At 32.6% G+C, this 20,841-nt stretch overlaps 1 protein-coding gene across 5 annotated transcripts in view; it reads right to left on the bottom strand.

Moving 5' to 3' along the window:
• The window catches only part of ADGRB3 (adhesion G protein-coupled receptor B3), a 681,550-nt gene that overhangs the window by 393,731 nt on the left and 266,978 nt on the right, over positions 1-20,841 (bottom strand). For 4 of the 5 annotated variants that reach the window (XM_074333154.1, XM_074333156.1, XM_074333152.1 and 1 more), the window contains 3 exons: positions 20,235-20,345; positions 14,475-14,636; positions 8,445-8,609 (listed from right to left, as the gene is read on the bottom strand). In XM_074333154.1, coding sequence (XP_074189255.1) covers positions 8,445-8,609; positions 14,475-14,636; positions 20,235-20,345 — 438 coding nt within the window. The remainder of the gene's footprint in view (positions 1-8,444; positions 8,610-14,474; positions 14,637-20,234; positions 20,346-20,841) is intronic. The other variant, XM_074333155.1, reaches the window with a different exon arrangement.

The following is a 20,841-nucleotide window of genomic DNA, read 5'->3' as shown; positions in this document are numbered from 1 at the left end:
GCATGATGACTTCCATGTGTCTCGTGACTAAAATTTAACATACACCGTTGAACTTGCCTTTGAGAGATTCAAATTGAGATTCATTTATTTATTCAGTCATTCCAATGATTCTTTTTGAGACTCTATTAGCTATCAGACACTGTGATAGGTATTAGGAGAGATAGAGAAATAAAATATAAATCACAACCTCAAAAATCTTATAATCTATTAGAAGAATTACATTAGCCAGCAAATAAGTAAATAAAAGGTTAAAAGCAATAACACCTTAACATGGCATGTGAAGTCTTTCAGAGAACAGATCACATCTATTTGGGAGGTAATTATGTTAGACCAGTATGGTGAGATTTGGTTAATTTAGACAAGGGAGACAGCATTCACAAAGGCACAATCCCATAGTTATGCCACAAAGGTATCATGACAAAGTACAAGTGAGCAAAGAAGTCGGGCAAAATTATTTACCTAATTTAGAATGCATTAACTAGCACGTAAGTGTTATAAATGCACTGTATATGATTGTATTTTTCCCAGTGTCATTCCTTGATTCTTAGTCAATTTGCTTACAGTGAAAGAGAATTCACCACAAATCCAAAATTCCAACATATGCTAATGTTCGGAAAACCCATCCAAAGAAATGAGAATGCCTGGCAGATTATGAGTAAGTACTTTCAAGCCAATTTCAAGCTTTGCAGGTAGCCATTAAAAAGAAGGTTGTTTAATAGGTATCTAACTGTACTTAATAAACCCTTTGTGAGATTAAAAATCACAAAATGCCAATTTAATCATCTCGTTCATATAATTTTAGTGTCTCACTTTATTGAAAGTAACCTGATACAATCTTATTGGCTATGTAGTCCATTTGCCAGAGAAAAAAGAAAAGTCTAGTGAATCAACAGGATTTTATAAATTATCCATATCCTCTCTATTTTTTATTTAAAAATGCATCCATTTTTCATTTCATAATCTTGCTTCTCAGAGATAACATTTATTGAGCTTGCATTATGAACCATCGCTGGCCTAAGTATTCTGAGAAGGGTTTAAAAAAATAAGATTCATGCCTGCACCTTGCCATGTATTTTGCAGAAGAACATAGATATATTCATATTTTTGAGACCATGAAGAAAGCAACACATAAACAAAAATAAATTAGGTGATGCTATATATGATGTCAGGGGCAGTAGATTGGGGGGTTATCACTTTGTGAGGGGTATGAATATCTAACATTGTTTCGTATACATGAAACTAATACAAAAAAAAAGAAAAAAGAAAGGCAGCTTTGCCTACTCGAGAACAGAGAAAAGACTTGTGGGGATCATGAAAAAGGGAAGGTGGCAGCAGATGGGCTCAGCTGATATGCAGCAGCTAGATCCTGTAGGGCTCTGTAGGCCTTGTGATCAAGTGAAACGGGAGCTATGAGAGGACTTTGAAGTAGGAAAGTGATGTGACATGATTCACATTTTATCACTTACTTTTGTAGGTGTGTGCTAAATGTATTGTACAAGGGCAAGAATGGGTATTGGGAGATGTTCGGGAGTATACTGTAACCCAGACAGAGGTGACAGTGGCTGAGATTATGGTGGCATCAGTAGAGACAGGAAAAAAGGAGTAAGTTTATGATATATTCTGGATGTAGAACCGATAGCTTGGTGGTGGGGTATGGAAAAATAGAAAATCAAGGCTGACTTTTAGGTTTTGGGCTTACTGAAACAGATCATTGGCGGAACCGTTTTATTAACCTGGGTTAGACTAGCATTCAAACAGGTCTGGGGGTATATAGCCCTGGCATTAAAGTGTCCATTTGGAACATGCTGAATTTGTCATGTCATTATAGACATAGTGCCGTCCTGCATTACATCAACTTTTAAACACGTGCTTCCCAAATTTATTAATCATTCCTCCCCTCTTTTTCTTTTTATCTTTTCATGGAACACTATTTGTACACATTGAACACATTGAGTACACAATTTCTTCTATGATATGCAGCCAGGTTAAGAATTAACACTTTCTTAGGCTTTTTCAATTTCTCTTCATTTTCATCATAAGCACTTGCAGTTGGATATTTTAAGTCTTATTTTTTTTCAATTTAAAAACTCAAAATGCTTCATATTTTAGTAACTGTTTCACAAAGGTGACTAAGAATAGAGAACTCTAAGGCTGTATTTTGAAGCTGGGACAGTGCTGAGAGATCAGCCTGTCTTAATATCATGTAATATGCCTCCTGAATCAACAATGTCACACTAGGGACAGTCAAAGTTTTGCTTCAGCAATGTGACACATTACCAGACTTTCTGGACCCAGAAGAATTAAAGTAGCAAAGGCTAAATTGCTAGGTGCCTGGGGTTTAGTTTGTTATATAAACTTCCTCCTGTCATGCAGTTGTGTTCACCTATAAGAAAAAAACTTTCCCACGTGTGGGGCCAAATTAAATTCAATGATACATTTTAATGAAAATATTGTTTCAGTCCATTTTTATATCTTGATCAATAACTGGTGACAATATAGGTTAGGTTGACAAACAATCACCACCAGTTGGATTATGTACTCATTCACAAAGTCATGAATATTTTGCATAACAAAACTATCATTTCAGCTACTGTTCTAGGGTGATTGTTGCTGATTGATAAAGGTAGCTGTAGGAAGGAATTGGGAGTGGTGGTGGTGGTGAAGAATTCTAGCCCTGGCTTTGAGGCTACCTGATTTAGTGATGGAAAAGTTGGAGAGTTCAGATTTCTACTGAGTTGGAAATTACCCACAGAATTGGAAAGAACCCTCTGGGGATATAAGACAGAAATATAGAACTGCCATCCGCTTGCTTTGGGCATATACTAAAGAACATAAACCCATGTTTTCCACTTGCCGTTTTAAAATAAATTACAAAAGAGAAAAAAATCAAAATGAAATATCGTTTAAAAAATCAGAATTAAAAATAGAAGCCAGTTATGATAAGGCCAAGAAGATTTTTTTTAAGTTTAAATAAGAAAACAATATTAAATAGTAAAAGAAAGGAAGCCAGGACTAATACAGATAAAAGTTTTTAAAATCTCACCAGCTAAACATGTAAAAATCACTGGAATAATGGTGCAAATCTGAAATGACAAACAATTGCCATACAAAAGATTAGTTAAGAAGATAAAATGCAAATCAATTAAAGAGCAGGTTAATGAGGCAGCATTTGGGTTTCAAACTGTAGCATCCTCTTTCAGAGATAACCAGGGACCTTTGAACCATGGTCCGGCAAATGTTTAGCATCTTCCCACTCAATGTCCTCCCCAGAAGTGCTCCCTGCAGAGGGATTGTGGGCAGGTCACCCTCTCACGCTGAGGAATCAAAATTTTAGCTCTACAGGAGACTGGAGCCTCTTGCTCTAAATAACAGGTCCAGCCATGTTCCTGAGGACTGACCCTTGGGTGATTCTTTACTTCTTCATAGAGTTTGCAAGAGTCTGCAAATACACCTGGAAACTACAAATTGACAGGATCTCTAGGGAGGTTCTGGATTCACAGGAATGCATTTCTCAAAGTCAAAACTGACAAGTGTGATGTTGCTCAGTCCCTCCCACAGACTGACAGGAGCCCAGTGTATGCATTTCCTCTTGTACTAACCCAGCCGACGAATCCCTTTGAATCTATGATTCAAGCTGCCCATAAGAAAGATAACTCAAAAGCTATCATAATATCCTGAATTCATTTCACCAACTTCTTCCAAATCCCTGACTTTTAGAATAATATTCTCATGTAAACCATGACAAATATTCTCCACTTTATATCGCTTTAGTTTTAAAGATTACTACACCTAATTTCAATCATATAACGATCCTATAATATAGAAGGTTAATAAATACTGGCTCCATTTTATAAATGAGAAAATTGGGGAATAGAGAAGATAAATAAGTTGCTCAGGTTAATATTTATAATTAAGGATTGGGACTGAACCTTAATTGATGTCTTATGAATTCCAGACCACTAAGTTCCCCACAGAGTCATATAATTAAATTAATTCATACATATTTCAGGACATAAAAGAAAACTCATTTGTCAATAGTTTTTTCATTTATTTTAGTCTTCAATCTGTCACTCAAATTACTATTATCTCTATCCTCTATATTATTTGTACTCTACTACAAAAATATATATCAGAATAAGAATTGTCAAAACTGAAACAGAGGACTAAACTTTAAATCATTGGTTCCTCCAATCATCAAGTACTGACAGAGGGAAAATATTTCTATAAAGTAACATAGGATAAAGAAAATTAATATAAAGCTTGAGGCTTTGAAATAAGGACTTAAGCTTTTATTTTCCCTAAAGAATTTAATTCTGGAAAAGGTTATATCAATTTTATTTTGGGGTTATACATCTATATAATTTTAATGGAAGGCTTACCTAGAAAATGTAAACATTTTATTATGTCTGATTCTTTCCTCCATTTGAATATTAGTACAAATTAAAACTTAAAAACAGAAGTATCTAAAGTGATCCAATCAGCCTACAGGAGGAGTCACATCAAGGCGACATCCAGGAACTGGTCTGACACAGCTAGTCCTCAGTGCTGTTAGCAGCTTGCTTGGTGCTCATAACTGGGCTGGGTTACCTCCTGTTGGACCTGAACCCATCACAGAGAACATTCATATCAGACAAAGTCATTCTGAGACTGATAAAGTGAGATAAAACAAGGCCACTTCATAGACAAAAACAAGGTCACAGTACAACCCATAAAATTCCACACATTCTCTTCTCTCAACTAATATGAGGGAGTGCCACTTCTTTACCAATGACAGCTAGTCTTCCCTCCTCCTAGATAATGTATTAAGATACCCAGTCACAGAATCTCCTCCCCTTCCTGACATTATCCAACCAGAACAAATCCTCACTTCCTTGAACCTTCTCTGAAATCACCCAACGCAAATGTAAACCCTTAAACCTTTACATAATAAGTCTTTTCTAAAACCCTGTTACTGAGATGCCCCACAGTTCCCTATGTTGATTTTCCCTCACTGCCAACAGTAGCAAACCCAACTTGTTCAACTGCAGGTTTCATCCCAATGGACTTTGACTGGAGGGCATTGCCATAATAATGATACTAATACTTATACATTGTTTGTTATTTACCAAATTCTCTCCCTTACAGCATCTTACATGGTTGGTCCTCTCACAGTCCTGTGAAGTGATATTACTATAGTCCCCATTTTATAGATGAAGAAACTGAGGATCAGAGATGCAACAGAGATATTAAAAGGTGAGATCAAAATTTAAATTATGCATTATCTTGCAAATGTTCAAGATCCTTCCACTATAACACATCAATGTATTATTAAATCGACTAAGAAAATGTCCTATAAAATATTGGGATGAGAACTAGAAATTTGGATACGTGCATGTCAAGAAAATCCATTCAATAGTAATTTATTGGATGCTACCAGGTACAAAGTTGCATGGAGAGATAACAGGAAATGGAAGATAATTTCTTTGACCTCAAATACATCAATTATTACTATTATGAGCTTGATACTCAGTTAGTGACTGCAATGAAAATTCAGAGAAAGTAGAAAACAGGTTTTTTTGCCAGAAGTTCCAAGTTTGGTGAGATAAGAGAAATAGATAACAAAGACCATTGATCATACATATATATGCACATATCATTCCATATTACACTTAATTACTAGTATATGTGAGAAAAGGAGGAAAATTGGGTCCTGGTGTTTGATTCAGTCAATGAATCCTAGTGAATTCCTTTAGTTGCTCTAAAACTCTGGTCTACCTTCCCCCAACCAACACCAGTCTCTGTTCTCAGACATGGTATGCAAATTAGTAACTAATAACTCAAACTAGATTAATACTATATCGACCCTTTCCTTTTCTATACTTTTTCACATATGGATCCCAGGCAAATGGTTTACCCTCACCTCAAAAGACGTAGAAGGAAGTTGAACGCTGAATAAGGGAAAGTACCTGATAAAAATAGGTTGTCACCTACTTATAAGTTGATATCAAATTTTGCACAAATAAACATTATTGTATGTGAACAATACACATCACCCCTACATAGCATCTACTTCATTACTGTGGTTATATGTGTTTCTTAAAGCAGGGTTCTGGAGTGCTGTTCTGACATGATCCCCCATGAAATCGTCACTGCCCATTACTGCAACTCATGTGATCAAATCCAGCAAAGGTGGTGAGGAGAGATTCGATTTATTGTTTCAAATGTTTCTTCTATTTTCTTCTGGTCTTCATTTCACAACTGGCCTAACCAAGGACAGCCAAGTGTAGGTCTTAGTTCACTGTCTTCATTGCTGATGTACTTCCTGTCACAGTTTTACCCCTTAAGATGATGTCTTAGGGATCCCAGGAACGATGGCTACAAGAAATGCAGGTTGAACCCGCTGAGATCTCAAATCACTACCTTTCACTGAGGTAGAATATTTTTATGTGCTTTTCAGAACTATAGTCAAATTTTTACATGCTTATTTCTAAATCCTCTGAAAATTTATTGAGTCCAGAAACTATATATTCTTCTCAATAGTGTCTTACATCTTGTTGATACTTGATGATGCTTTTACATTTAGTGAAGTTGCCTGAGTTTGTCTATAAGATAATTAGTTCTTAGGAGAATTCCAAATGTTTATACCAATAAATCTTACATATATTAAAAGCATAATGCCAAAATTCTGGGCAGAGTATAAAAATATTTTTTAAAATCATAGCTATTAGAATTCCCTTTAGATAGTCAGGAAATTGGGCTACAACATGCTAAGAATTTTACATCTTTTATGATGCAACTAAATTCAAGAACAGAAACAACAGGATAAGAAATGATACATGATAAATTCATTAAGTACTCAAGATAGACCCATAAAGCTCACTTAAGAGAGAATATGAGCTAGGTCAGGTTTACAAATAATATAAACATAACTTCCAAAAAGTAAGAACCTACACAAAAGAAAGCCATCCATTTTTTATGGCTTTAGAGTAATTTCAATGTTAGTATAACACTGTTAAAACACCACTAGCTTGAGAACACATGTGGTCTCTACTTGCATGATAAAGCAATGACTATATCAACCCAGGAAAATGAGTTTTCTCATCTGAATTCTAACAACTTAATATCCTTATCTACTGACACCCAAGCATTTTATTCTTAGAAAAGTTCATAGAAAGTAGACTGTGAGAAACTTGGTTAATACTATTTTAACTGATAAGTGTCATTTTATTTTTGTACTAAGGATCAAATGAGGTGAAAGAGTAATAAAAACTAATCTATTAAAATGTTTTATAGCTAGCTTTTAGTTTTTTACTCTCCCATGTTATTTAGTTTTTCATACTCAATGACAAATAAGAGTGAAATATATTTGACTCTGTAAATGTCACAGCTCAGCATTTAAAAAAATATTCTAAAATTTGTATAAGCTTGCCCAAATCTTTGTAAAAAAGGCAGAGCATATATATATATATATATATATATATATATATATATATATATATATATATATATATTTGTGTGTGTCTGTGTGCTTTCCTACCTGTATGTTTATTGAGAGATAGAAATAACACAGAACATAACTGGTTTCATAATACATTTTATGGGAGTAATTTGCAAATAAGTAATGACGGTATTTGGCTCCCCAATCTTCAAAATGTCAATTGTCACTCATGTTTGTCTCTTTTTCTAAAATGTGCCTTTGTTAGTCCTAGGAGAATCTATCATTTGTGTGTGTGTGTGTGTGTGTGTGTGTGTGTGTGTGTGTATTTTATTTCATAAATTGCAAGCTCCTTAAAAATGGAGATCAGCCTTTCTCATTTTATAGGTATTTGTTTTATGTTTGAATGTTTCAATAACCTAAATAACAGCATTATAAAGTTTTCTCTCTGTAATAATGGATAACATTATCAAGGACAGTAAAATAGAATTTAAAAACAGACTATACAGTCTTCATAATCACTTAAAGATTACGTTATTTATAATCTAACCATCTTATGTAGCTGGCAGTGAACCTAGATTTTATTGCCTAGAAAATATCTAACATTTTCTTGCGTGGTCATTTGCACATTTCCATTCCTAATTGATTGAGTGTGAGGGAATAACTTCGAAAGGACCGACTCTGAAACCTTCCCTCTAGTGATAGTATGAAGGCAATAGTCAATCTGGAGTCTGTGGGGCTCCTTATAATTTCCCCAAAATGAAAAGCAAGTGTAGATGAAATCTTAGTGGAAAACATTAATACGCATCTTTATAGAAATATAAATGAGCATTGATTGGTACTCAGTCAAGGAACTACTATACACCATTGCAAATGTTAAAATCAAGAAAGGTACCCAGTTTTAAGAAACAACAACCAAAGATACAGTTTTCAATGTGACTGAAAGTTGTGCTCTTAATAGTATATATATATCAGGGACCATACATGAAATACACAGATGCAAAGTTTACCAAATGGCAAATGTGCTCACCTGGGCAGAGAGCAATATTACACGGCTTATGATGTGTTTCAGGTCCTTCACATGGCCTTCCTCCATACTGAGGAGGTGTGCACGACCTTGTTCTTGTTCTTTGGCCTCGACCACATGTAAATGAACATAAACTCCATGGTGACCACTCCTCCCAAACTCCATGTACTGTAATAAAGCAAAGAAGCTTCAACAACAAAAGCAGAGAAGTCGAAGATTTATTTTTCCTTATTATTAAGAAAAAAAATCATTAAATAGACAAGTATGAACATATTTTAAAATTTAGTTAACATTCTTATTTGCCACAAAATGCAAAAGGTAATTAGAAAATTCATTAAAATAATGGAAAATTGAATGTACCTTTTCTGTATTTGAACAGTTATTCATGTCATACAGTTTAAATGTTACCTCTTTTTAACGGAAATGTTCCTCTCTCTTCCAGGATACTATAGTCATGAGTTATTTTTAAGTAAAAGTAATGTCAACTAAGGCAGTATAAAGAGCTAAATTTCTGATAACAGAGATGATATTATGGAATTAAATTTGCATTTAAATAAATAAAGCCCAATTTAATTCTTCCAACAAAGTTTCAAGTTTAATGACTTTCATGGTGTCAGGAAAAACCAAATCTGGAAATTGATAGTACATATTTTAAAAAAGCTTTTTAACTTCAGATTTTAATAACTAAAGGTATTTTTGTGATTTAAAAATGTAGATGTTTAAATCACTGTCTTTTGAATAAGAAGGAAGTTGCAAAAACTTTATGTACTTGCATCAGCTCCCCCTCTTGACCCTGTTTTAAGGAGAGGCAAATACGAGGACCTCTTTCTAACAGCCATGAAACTAGAAGAAGCCTTTCTTAGATTGAGATTTTTTTGCAAAAAGCCCATTAGTGTTCAAAGGTTAGATACTTTCCTTGTACTGTCAATACTAATCTCAATCCAATTCTTAATATTGGGTACAGTAAGTAATAGCACCCCACGGATGACACAAATGAAAAAGAGCTGGGCTAAATGCACTCTGGTTTAAAAGTTCCCTTCTTACCTCTACTCTTACCATGGTAAACAAAGTTCATAAGCAGATGTTTGAAATGACACCCACTGAAATAAGTAGGGTGAGTAGAAATTTGTAATAGAAGATGACAAAAACTATGTTCATTTTTCTTGTCAACGTTGGTAGAGATAAACGTCAGAGGAGTTATGTGAGTATATATAGCATATCTAGACTCTTTTGCATGTATATGCTACTCAAACTGTTACTGTAAAAACACATATATGATACCATAATTATGAGGCATGCTGTTCTCTTCTACTTATGCTACTGATTTGTCCCAACTGGTTGTGAAAATATGTTCAAATATTAGAAAACTTAGCCAAATGAGAGTAATATTCAAAGACAGATTCTTCAAGATTCTGTGAAAACTGCTGGAAAATATATATTTTAAAATACTATATAGAAAAAAAAGCAAAAGAGAGAAATTACCATGTTTACATTTTCCCGTTTATGTTTGAGAAAACCAAAACCAATTTGTATTTATTGGTATAAGAATAAATAGTAAATCTGTATTTGTCTAAGGAAAAAAAGACACATATACATATATCGACATATAGGTATATATGATCAATTACAGCGATATTTTAAAAATCATTTATATTAATATATTTTATTATGTCAGATGTATACCTTTCACCAATTTTTTCATTTATTTCTAATTTTCAAGATTTCTCCATGTAAAAATAATCTTGCCTCCTCCTGTTTTCTCCATAAAATGTTAATACACTATATGGTATTCACATTGCTGGTTCTGTTTATTTTCTCTTGATCAAGTTACACTGCCCTATCTATATGCATTGAACAATCCCAGAAAAAAAAAAACACACAAAAAAAAACTGCTAAGTTGGCAGATTTTTCTCTATTAATCTAAAAGAAGTATTGATTAATCTTGATGTCTTAGTTAAATTATAAAGCTGGAACCCTCTGAAAAGTAATGTTACTACTTTTTAAGTCTGTATTGTTTCCTTTTGAAATTTTATGACTCCTCTACATCACGTTTAAAAACTAAAAATATTTTTTTTATTTGAAAAGGACACAAAATTATTAATAATTTGTTATTTTAGATACTATCAAATTAGTAGAAAATGATAGCACATATAATTTTATAGATGCTAATCATAAGATTTATGTTAAAGATTAGATATTTTATCTTAATGAAAATATTATGTAAATTCCTTTATTTTTCAGTAGAGGATGAAAATTTGTAAATGATGTAGTCCATTTGAAAAACGTATTTGAAAAACCAAGAAACTTTAATAAAATTAATCAATTTTTATAGTTTTTTTTTTACTGAGACTAGCTATATTATCACATCTCTATTCTGTGCTATTTAGAGATGAAATGAGGAATACACAATACACAAACTATATTACTACCAGAGTTTAAAATAAGAATACAAATTATCTTATGATTTAGATTGGGATATATAAAATAACTTCTTTAAGTAAAAAGGTTTTTTTATTTCTTAAGAATAAATAGATGTGAAAACTGTGACATTTACAAAAACATTTTCAATATAATTCCTTAATTTAAATAAAGTACCAAAGGATTAGAATACATATATAGAATACATATAGAGTAGACCGATGCTTTTCAACCAGGGGTAATTTTGCCCCCCGGGGGACAATTGGCAATGTCCAGAGAGACTTTCGTTTGTCACAGCTCAGGGGAAGGAGATGTGCTACTGACATCTAAGGAGTAGAAGCCAGTGGTGCTGCTAAACATCCAAAAATGCTCAGGCCAGCCTCCCCACAACAAAGATTTACCTATATCAACATGTCAATAGTACTGAAGTTGAGAAACTACGGTCTTCCATAAAATTGACAGTCAGAAATCAGGACAGGAAATATAAAATTTAACGTGGCTCCCTACTATCCTCAGTTTACTTTCTGTGAGTTTCTATCATTTTCCGCTCTCAAAATAACAGTTTTTGAAGAGACTATGTCAAAAGCAACAATTTTGCAAAAGGCTGGTTATCTTAGGATCCATAGTAGAAGACATTAGTATGCAATTTAATTAAGACAACCCTTCTTTTGAAATTTGAATAGTATGGTAAAAGGTAACTAATTTACACTACTGATTTGCCTTTGATATGCAAATAAATATAAGCTCTAATTCTATCATTCTTCATATTTTGTGGAAAGTAACTTTAATATTCTGTTTGTCCTTGTGTTATTTTCATTAATTAAACGCCAAATATACTTGCGTATCCAGTGTGACAAGTAGGTTATTGATTTCTGAGCTCATTTTCTTCTTGGAAATATTGGTAATTTAAAGTATTATTTCAGAAAGCTATTTATACTGTTTAAAATACTATTTAAGTTTTTAAATTCACTTTTTGCCACTGTTTTCATGCAGTAGTGTATTGAAAAGAAATACGTCTTTACCAGTATGGCAAATAACTGAACAAAATATTTAACACAAAACATTTCATAACAAAGACAATAACCATCTATATAAAAGCTATCCCAATGTCTTACAATGGGATACTTACTCTACATTTTCAAAATAATGAAGTTGCTAAATCATTCATGTTTGAAACATGAAAAAGAAATTACCGACACTCTTTTCAATCTAATTCAATATTTGAACTACAAGGACTAGAAGACACATATATCTTCTTATCAGCACTCTTTTATCAAATTTAGAAAGACAAACCTATATGTCTATGATGGTGAAGAGAAACTAGTAATTACTAGTTTCTCCAGTGGCCAAAATGGTAAGAGGTTTAAAAAATTTTCCGGAACAAATTTATAATCATAGAATATTCTTCAGTTTTCTGGATATCAGGCACTGAGTGAAAGAAAGAGCACTCTAGTCCCACTACAGATGCTGTCCATGCCCAGTGAAGGGATTAATCAGCAGTCTCTGGCAGACTGATAGAGTGTCCCATATGTCAACCATATGACTGTGCATCACTAGTGGCTGGAAAGGAAGCTCTGAATGGAGAGTGGTGGAGAACACTGAACACCCACTCAGACTTCCATCTTGCGATCCACTTGCCTTTAGACTCTATCCTTCTGTTGAAAGGATCTTGATTATTCAAAATGATGCTGAAAGGATCTTTATTATTCAAAATGATATCAGCTTAATTTTGTATTGACACTTTTCTCATGGGCAAGTGTGGGGAACTTGACCCGATAACCCTTAACATAAATACTGTAAATAGGGGTCAGCCTTAAGTATTATTCCAGACAATAATGTACTTTACCCACACCCAGGTGAAAACCCATTTGTATTTATCTATGAAGACATCTGACCTATAAAATTTAGAAATGATAATTCTTAAAAACCCCAGTTCCTTATTGCTCCTCATCGCCCTTCTCTTGCCTAATGTTCCTAGAATCTGTCTGCATTAGGGCCCATGTTTTTGTCATCTTTTTTCATTGTCTTCCCCTTTCCATAACCAACTTACTTTTTCCCTCTGAATCTTTTTATTTTATACTTGATGGGTGTTTGTTTGTTTGTTTGTTTGTTTTTCTCGTCTAGTCCAATTCCCCCTGACTCTCATTGACTTTTTCTGGTTTTCAGTGGACATTATTTATTCTGTCTTCCCTGCCTTACAGCTTTCTGCACTGTTTAGCTTTTAATCCTACCTTCATCTACTGTATCTCCCACATCTGTTATAAAGGGATCTCCACCTCATTGCATTGTTCCTCCTCCATGTTCTGCCCACCATTTCCTTTAACTTTTGTTTCTTCCAAATTCTTTTATTGTGATAAAAAATACATAATGTAAAATTTACCATCTGAACTATTTTTAAGTGTACAATTTAGTAATGTTAAGTATATTCACACTGCTGTAAACAGATCTCCAGAATTTTTTCATCCTGCAAATCAGAAACTCTGTACCCATTAAACACCAACTCCTCCAGACTGTCTTTTTATGGGTTGCCCCTGCCCATTCTGCTGGGAAATTGAGAATATCCCTGAGCTTCCCCCAGGCCACCCACTTTCTGCTCTTGCTTTGAGCAACTGCAGAATCAGCCATCTCTAGAAAAGAAACTCAGCAGAAAACTTCTAAACCACAGTTTAGCAAATGAAAGGTTGCTGCAGGGCCTGTCTCTTTCTTTATGCCCACCTCCTTCTGGAGGCTTCTGGAAAGGCTGAAAATGCAAATGCAGTGGCCAATATCATCCATCCAGGAAATGGCTGAACAAAATATAAATCTGGAGATTCACAATATTATCTGCTTTGGACTTATTAAAGAAAGTTCAGATTCTTCTCAGTAGTTATTTTTACATGAAAGTCAGCAGTTTGAAGAGGGAAAAACACCTGCAATATGCATGCATGCATCAAATGAGAACAAAACAGTGTTATAATGTGGAAAATCTGACCCTAAGTGAGCAAGCTGTTGTGTTGTGCTCCATTTAGCACACAAGATTATATGTACATATATATATATATATATATATATATATATATATATATATATATATATATATTGTTTTTTCCATTAATGACTTTAAGTTTACAAAGCAGTGGATAGCTCTGATGAGAGCAGTCACTTGAATGAAATAAACAGAAAGTCCTTTGGTCAGGGGCATGATTTTCCTTAAAAGGGTCAAATAATTGGTAGGAAAATAGCTGACTGCCTTAACAACTAAATGAAACACTGCCTTAGGCAATGGGTAGAGATGATATTTCTAGCGTGCTGGAAAATTACATTGTTCTTCAAACGTTCAACTGGACATTTTCACCCTCTAAAATAAGAAAAGATACTGAACCTTAAACACTATTAGACATTTTAAGCTTATAGTTGTTAGGATAAGGGAGTCACTTATGTAATTTCTTGACTGCTCTAAAAGCAGAAATAATCACATTACATAATAAAATTTCACAGTTGAATAAGAATCACATGTATCCGCTCTAATTAAAATGCCTATACCCAGTTCATATGAAAATAACAAATCAATTGTTCCAAATGCGTAGCATGACACAATTCAATAACATCCACAGTTGTAGTTGCTGCTAACACTACCTGGACAGAGGGCAGTGTTATTGCAAACCCTTGATTCTCTTAATGGGCCGCTGCAGTGTGTCCCGTAAGGTGATACACAAGTTCTGGTTCGCACCTGCGACCCTTGACCACAAGTAACTGAGCATGTGCTCCACTGGGACCACTCTTCCACACCAGATTCACCTGCGTGCAAAACAACAAATAAACATGAAATACTGTCTTGAATAGTCATCTAGTAAGCATCATACCAAACTGACATTAGGACATGCAAGAATAATTTAAATGTAAAAATGTGACAGTACATCAAAAGGTGCAAGAAAACATCGCAGAGAAAAAGAAATGTAAAGGGAGATACATACTATGCATATCATGCTAATATAAGGTCCAGGTTTGCTACAACCTTGTTAGCAAAACTATTCTTCACCAATTCCACTGGGCCACAGATACAATGAAGGGGCCCATCAGCATTTTTGAACAGGAATGATTGTTGAAGTGACTCTCTTCAGGCTTTGCACTTTGATGGAAGAGGAAGCAAAATGTGTTGGTAACTTACTCTGGCTTTGGTGAACAGGAATATAATGATGTATTCTTCCCTAATTCTTTATTGTATAACTTCCTTTCCAATGTTGGATGAGGTGGAGCCCTGACGGTTTGGGCATATCTAATTTTTAATGTGCTGAACACTGACATTTATAATTTATTCCTAGTGCAATTCCTACTTTTTCACCCTATGACAGCTATTTATTTTGTGATAGTTTATTGAAAACCTTCTGCCACAAATTTTCCACATGACCTAGAGTAAAAAAAGTGATTTTTACTTAAAATGAAAGAAAATTCCTCTATGCTTTCTACTACTTTAATATGGAGCTAAATTGTACTTTGAAATAGGGCCCTACAAAGCACTAAAACAATATCTATTGTTTCTATATAATTTGTAACATTATGTTAAGTCATGTCCCAAGGAGACTAAAGTGAATAATTTCTAAGACCAATGCAACCGGCTTCTGATTCTATTCTGGCATTATGTTCAGGAGATATTTTTAACACTGATTTGAAAACGTGTAGTTGCTTTTCCCCAATTACAAAATTGGGTCGTTTACCCATTGGCAGGAACTATTTAAATTAATTATTTAGTTGTTGAAAATGTTTACAAGTGAAGTGTTCTGAAAACTTTGTATCACTAGTGATATAAATCAAGGAGCAACTTGTATTTTATAGATTCCGCTTGAATTTGCTTTTGGAATAGAATTCAAAGAACAGAATATGATCATGCCTTTGTCCATCCTTTTTGAAAGGTGGGGAAATGACATAGAGATTACTCGCAGTACTATTGAAGGCAGCAGGTCCACAGACTTGTCCTTCAGGACAGATGGACACTGGGCCAGAACGTAACTCACTTCACTGATTTCTTCACTGAGAATTTCTTTTTCAAGAAAAAGAAAAGTGTTGGCTGAAATAAAACATGTGCTTGATAAAGTAGGTGAATTTACATTCTGGTGTAAACTTTTAATCTCCTGGAGGGCCCATAACAACTGGTTACAGACAAGTACGGCTCTGCAGACCACACTTTGGGTAGCACCGTTATAAAGTATTTGCTCTTACATTGGTCTGCATTATATACCCAGAGGCATAGATTTTATTGTATTTATAACTGGATATATATCATAAGACTACAGACAAGGGTAACTGGGATGATATATTACATTAAATAGGGCTTTTTTTCAGTGTTGTGATCATGTGTGTCCTGGAAATACTACCTATGTAGATCACCACTGTTTATTTCAATATTTTTTGCCTTCACCAATTTATATATAATTCATTAAAAAGTTATTAGATGACCATTTGAATAATATTAAAAGCCATGCCTCATAATTTGTTCTCTTACATTAAAGAATACTCTATCAAGATTAAAATCATTCTATAAACCCAATAATATTACAATCATTAAAAATATCAACACATATATGTATATATGAACATATATATTTATCAATGAAAAATTTAAGCTTAAAGTTAGGGACAATATAATGCAAAATTTTTCTTTCGATATTTCAACCTGTGTTTGTGATGAGATTAAGTTAAGTAGAACTATTATGGTTGCATGTTATTAATTAAAAGCCAGAAAATCTTGAACAATGTGAATTCTATAGTAAATAAAATTCTATAGTAAGTAAAATATATTGATTATGAATAAAAAGTTACATTTTTCCACAAAAGCAGTCCTTCTCTTACCTTTGCATTGTTAAAATGGCAGAAAAAAAGTTTAATTAAACTAAGCAATGAATCATCATCAAGATCTAATTTTAAATGTATTCTGTACAAAAATGTAAAAATTTGGGTTGCTTCTGAATATATGTTACTATAATGATTTTGAACAGGCTAAGTAGTGATGCCTGGATCATGAGAGATTGCTTGGTGCTCAGAATTGGCCTTCTTCACTCCCTGAAACTGATGGTAAATTTTGTTGATCAAAAACAAAATAAATAGATGAACAAAATGTCGGCTTTCAAATTATGAATCAAATTTTGCCCTTCAAATACTGGCCTACCTACTACACAAGTGACCTTGCTATATTTCATCTGCTATAGTTTCAAATGACATTTCCACTGAATAATTATGATTTCCATGCTGTCACTTCCTCATTCCAAAAGGTGTGAAGACTAGTCAAGCACAGTGAGTCATTGTGAGAAGTAGCTAATATATTTTATAAGAAAGGTATTTTTTTTTTAAACTCACTAACATTAAAATAGTAAAGTATAATACAAAGTATTCCGTTTTTTTTAGTGTATGTGTCTTTGGAGGTAGCAAAAACTAATCTGGTTCCTTAACTTGCAACTGAGAATACATATTAAACATTGTGTAGAAGGCCTCTGTATCTAAGTCACTATTGAGGCTCTTTACCTGACACAAAAGATGAAAAGAAACTGGAAAAGCACTGCAATGAAAGTCAGAAGACCTGTGTTTGATGGAAAGCTACTGAATATTAGCTTAGTGACTGAGAAAGTCAGTCTACTTCTCTGAACTGCTCAATAAAATGAGTAATACCTCTACCTCAAAATATACTTGTGAAGATTAAATGAGATAATGTATGACAGGACATTTTAAATTATGAACAAAACATTAATATAAGATTTTGCTAGTATGTTAAGATCATGAAATTAGAAACACACTTTTGTATTTTTTGTTTTAGAAACGTAGTCTATATTACTAATGTAGGGTTTTTTCCCTACTGGAATAAAAGATGATTTTTCTAAATAAGTTTGTCTGAAGCCATCTTATTGGCATTTATATTTTTATTAAATATCTGTATCTTATTACTTCATTTTATTTCCCTTGACCATAAATACAAGTTGTGTACTAGGCTTTTGGAGCATTGTCCATTTTTGTTCAAACTAGCTTGTATCAATTAACGGACTGACCAAAATGATGAAGTTATTTTGATAAAGTAATGCTACTTTACCAAATGTTACTCTTAAAAAACAAAACAAAAAAAAATGTTTCCAGTCATTTTATAAACTATAGAAACTTTGTTTTTTAAATACATGGTTTATTGATTGAGAAGCCAGGTTACTCATTTTGAGAAGTAACTCTTAAATTATAAATTTTGATTGCTTTTGTTTTGTTTTTCCTTAAGACTAATACAAAAACAACATTATAATACCTTTTATTATTTAATTTTACCTCTATTGCATTATTATTTGTTCTCAAATGAATGTTATCAATGTTATCATTGTTTTTATATAACAACCATTTCTTGGTTTGGAAGACAAATAGAAAAGTTTTATAAATAAAACTTAATTTTTGTAAAATTTTGTGTGACACTTAGCTGTATTTATTCAGAATAACTAACTTAACACCCACAGAATGTAGACTCTCAGAAAATATTTAAGGTAAAAAAACAACTTTCTTTTTATCTTTATAATTACCTAGTGTCAAAAGTTTTTTATGTACTTAAAAAACGATTTAAAGTAGTGCAGTTTTCCAGTCTTTTATCAGTAGCATAGTAATTTAAATTTCAAACAAGTATTAGACATGAATTTATATTTGCCTATACTATCCTTGGTTTAAAATTATATAATAAATATTTATTATTCATCAATTTGAGCATCCATTAAATATCTTCAAACTGTAATTTTGAAGTTCATTGCTTTTCCTGAGTGATGGTTGCAATATGGGGAAATGAATTTAAAGCTCCTCATAGATCTACTTAATAAGTTTGTCATCGATTTTTACCAAATGATGTATTATTATATATTAGATACAAAACAATGCCTGGAAAAGAATGAATAAATGAAAACAGAAATTAGCAATTTCTCTCCTAGATAACATAATATTCTTTGTGATTTGAATATGCAAATAGTATTTTCATGAAAACTAAATTTTCTTGGTATATGTCAGAGGCAAATCCAAAAAGTGAATTTATGTAAGATGCAAGTTTACATAATATTAAGCATAAACTATTTTTACCATAATATTGGAAATTCAAAACTATGGTTTACTATTTCACTCCTAAGTGACCCCAATTTGAAGGCATGTCAGTAAACCAATGTCTGCACCAAAATCCAGATAGACAAGTTTTCTTCATTTCTGGATTTGGCTGTAGCATATACATAAAAATGCTAAAACAGATGTCCTTATTGTAGAATTTATTCTAAACATCCTTCCTGTTATGAGAATTATTTGTCCTACTTGCAACTAATGCATTAAAATCTACTACTCACCCATTACCAACAGTACAATTCACTAAGAATTTGCATTTTTAGTTGCAGATTCAAATATATTTTTCTGAACAAATATTATCCTAGAACATATGGACTAAAGGAAATATTCATTCTTCAAGGGAATTTCATCAAAATCATTCTGAATGTCTCGTCAAAAGACTGGTCATGTAGTAAAAATTTCTGTATTAGTGGTAAAACAGATCATTTAGATTGAAATGCATAAAACTTCATAAAAACATAAAACTGTTAATTTCCAAGTTTCTAAAATAAAAGTGACAGCTGAAAATGTTCACAACAAAACTTAAACATCTTTTCATCTAAGAATTTACCACACGTAATGCATCATGATGAAATTATAGCCTATTTATCATTTATCATGATGAGCCAAAATATGAATGTATTTATTTGTATTGGAGGGAGGGATTTTTTAAATAATTAATTTAGGATTAAAAAATTTATAAACTAGAAAGTTATTTTTGTTGATATTTAATTATTTGGTATGTATTACAGCTTACTAAAAAAGACTGTCACCTTTTTATTATTTAGCTTATATAACAAAATCGTCTTTACAAATCAAAAATATTAAATTCTGAAAATATTGTTTCTAACATTTCTATACATTTTAACAATCAATATTTATGTGATATATGACTTTTGAAAAAATATTCAACATATTAAATACTGTTAAATTAAATCATCCAAAGTACTATTTAAAATTCTAATTCTAAAATGTCCAATAATGATTATTGATGAAATAAATAACTTTGTTGACGTTCTCAAAAGTTTAATGATACAGTTTAAGTAGTTAATCAACATAATTAAATAATAATATGTAAATCCTAAATGTCCCATAATGAAAGCGAAATAAATCTTACACATTTTCTGTGCACTTTTCAATTCACAGCTACTTCATTTATGGACTTTAACTGGTGACAAAAAAATGGTTCAAAAAAAATATCAGCTCCAAAAACTGACAAATGTGCAGCAAAAGATTATGAAAACATGCAGTGGTTTCATTAAATTAACAACAATAAATAGAAAAATGTAACTAACGTATTACCAGTTTGTGCCATAAATTTAGCAGCATCAGCTTGTTCCTGAGGGACACTTTTTTCATGAACAGATCGAGGTCGCTGACTTTTAATTGTATGATCTCCCATCATTCCAAATTCTAAAGACAGAATAAAGGTATATGAAAGCTTGTGTGTAGACATTTGTCACAAATTACATTACTGTCTCATGCAATATGTTCCTACACATACCTAGAAGTTACTGATTAAATTCACAATTCTACACTTGCTAGGCTGATCTGCTTGGAATATTTCTAAACTCAAATTAAAAAAAAAATATATAAACAAGAACAAGTTTTCAAGAAACAATAATAACAGTCAATGAAATGACACATCAGGTTTTAAGTCAGCGTAATTAACAGAAATAGTGTACTTTTTTCTGATAATGTTTTGAAGCAATGCATTAGAAAAAATACAACCACAGTGTTAACTGTTGTTTTTCAGAGATAGAATCCTGACTGCGTAACAGCTGCTGCTTTGCTGAATAGTAATCACTCTCACAAGCTTTCAGCACTTTTTTTGAAGAATGAGTAATCCTGTAAACTAGCTTTCCGGAGGCAAACATTCACTTAATGGACTATTTTTCCAAAGATGAGG

This window comes from Rhinolophus sinicus, linkage group LG05 (genome assembly GCF_036562045.2).
Source record: "Rhinolophus sinicus isolate RSC01 linkage group LG05, ASM3656204v1, whole genome shotgun sequence".
Taxonomy (NCBI): Eukaryota; Metazoa; Chordata; class Mammalia; order Chiroptera; family Rhinolophidae; genus Rhinolophus; species Rhinolophus sinicus.
The sequence above is the reverse complement of the archived record's forward strand: the minus strand, read 5'-3'. Positions and strand labels throughout refer to the sequence as shown.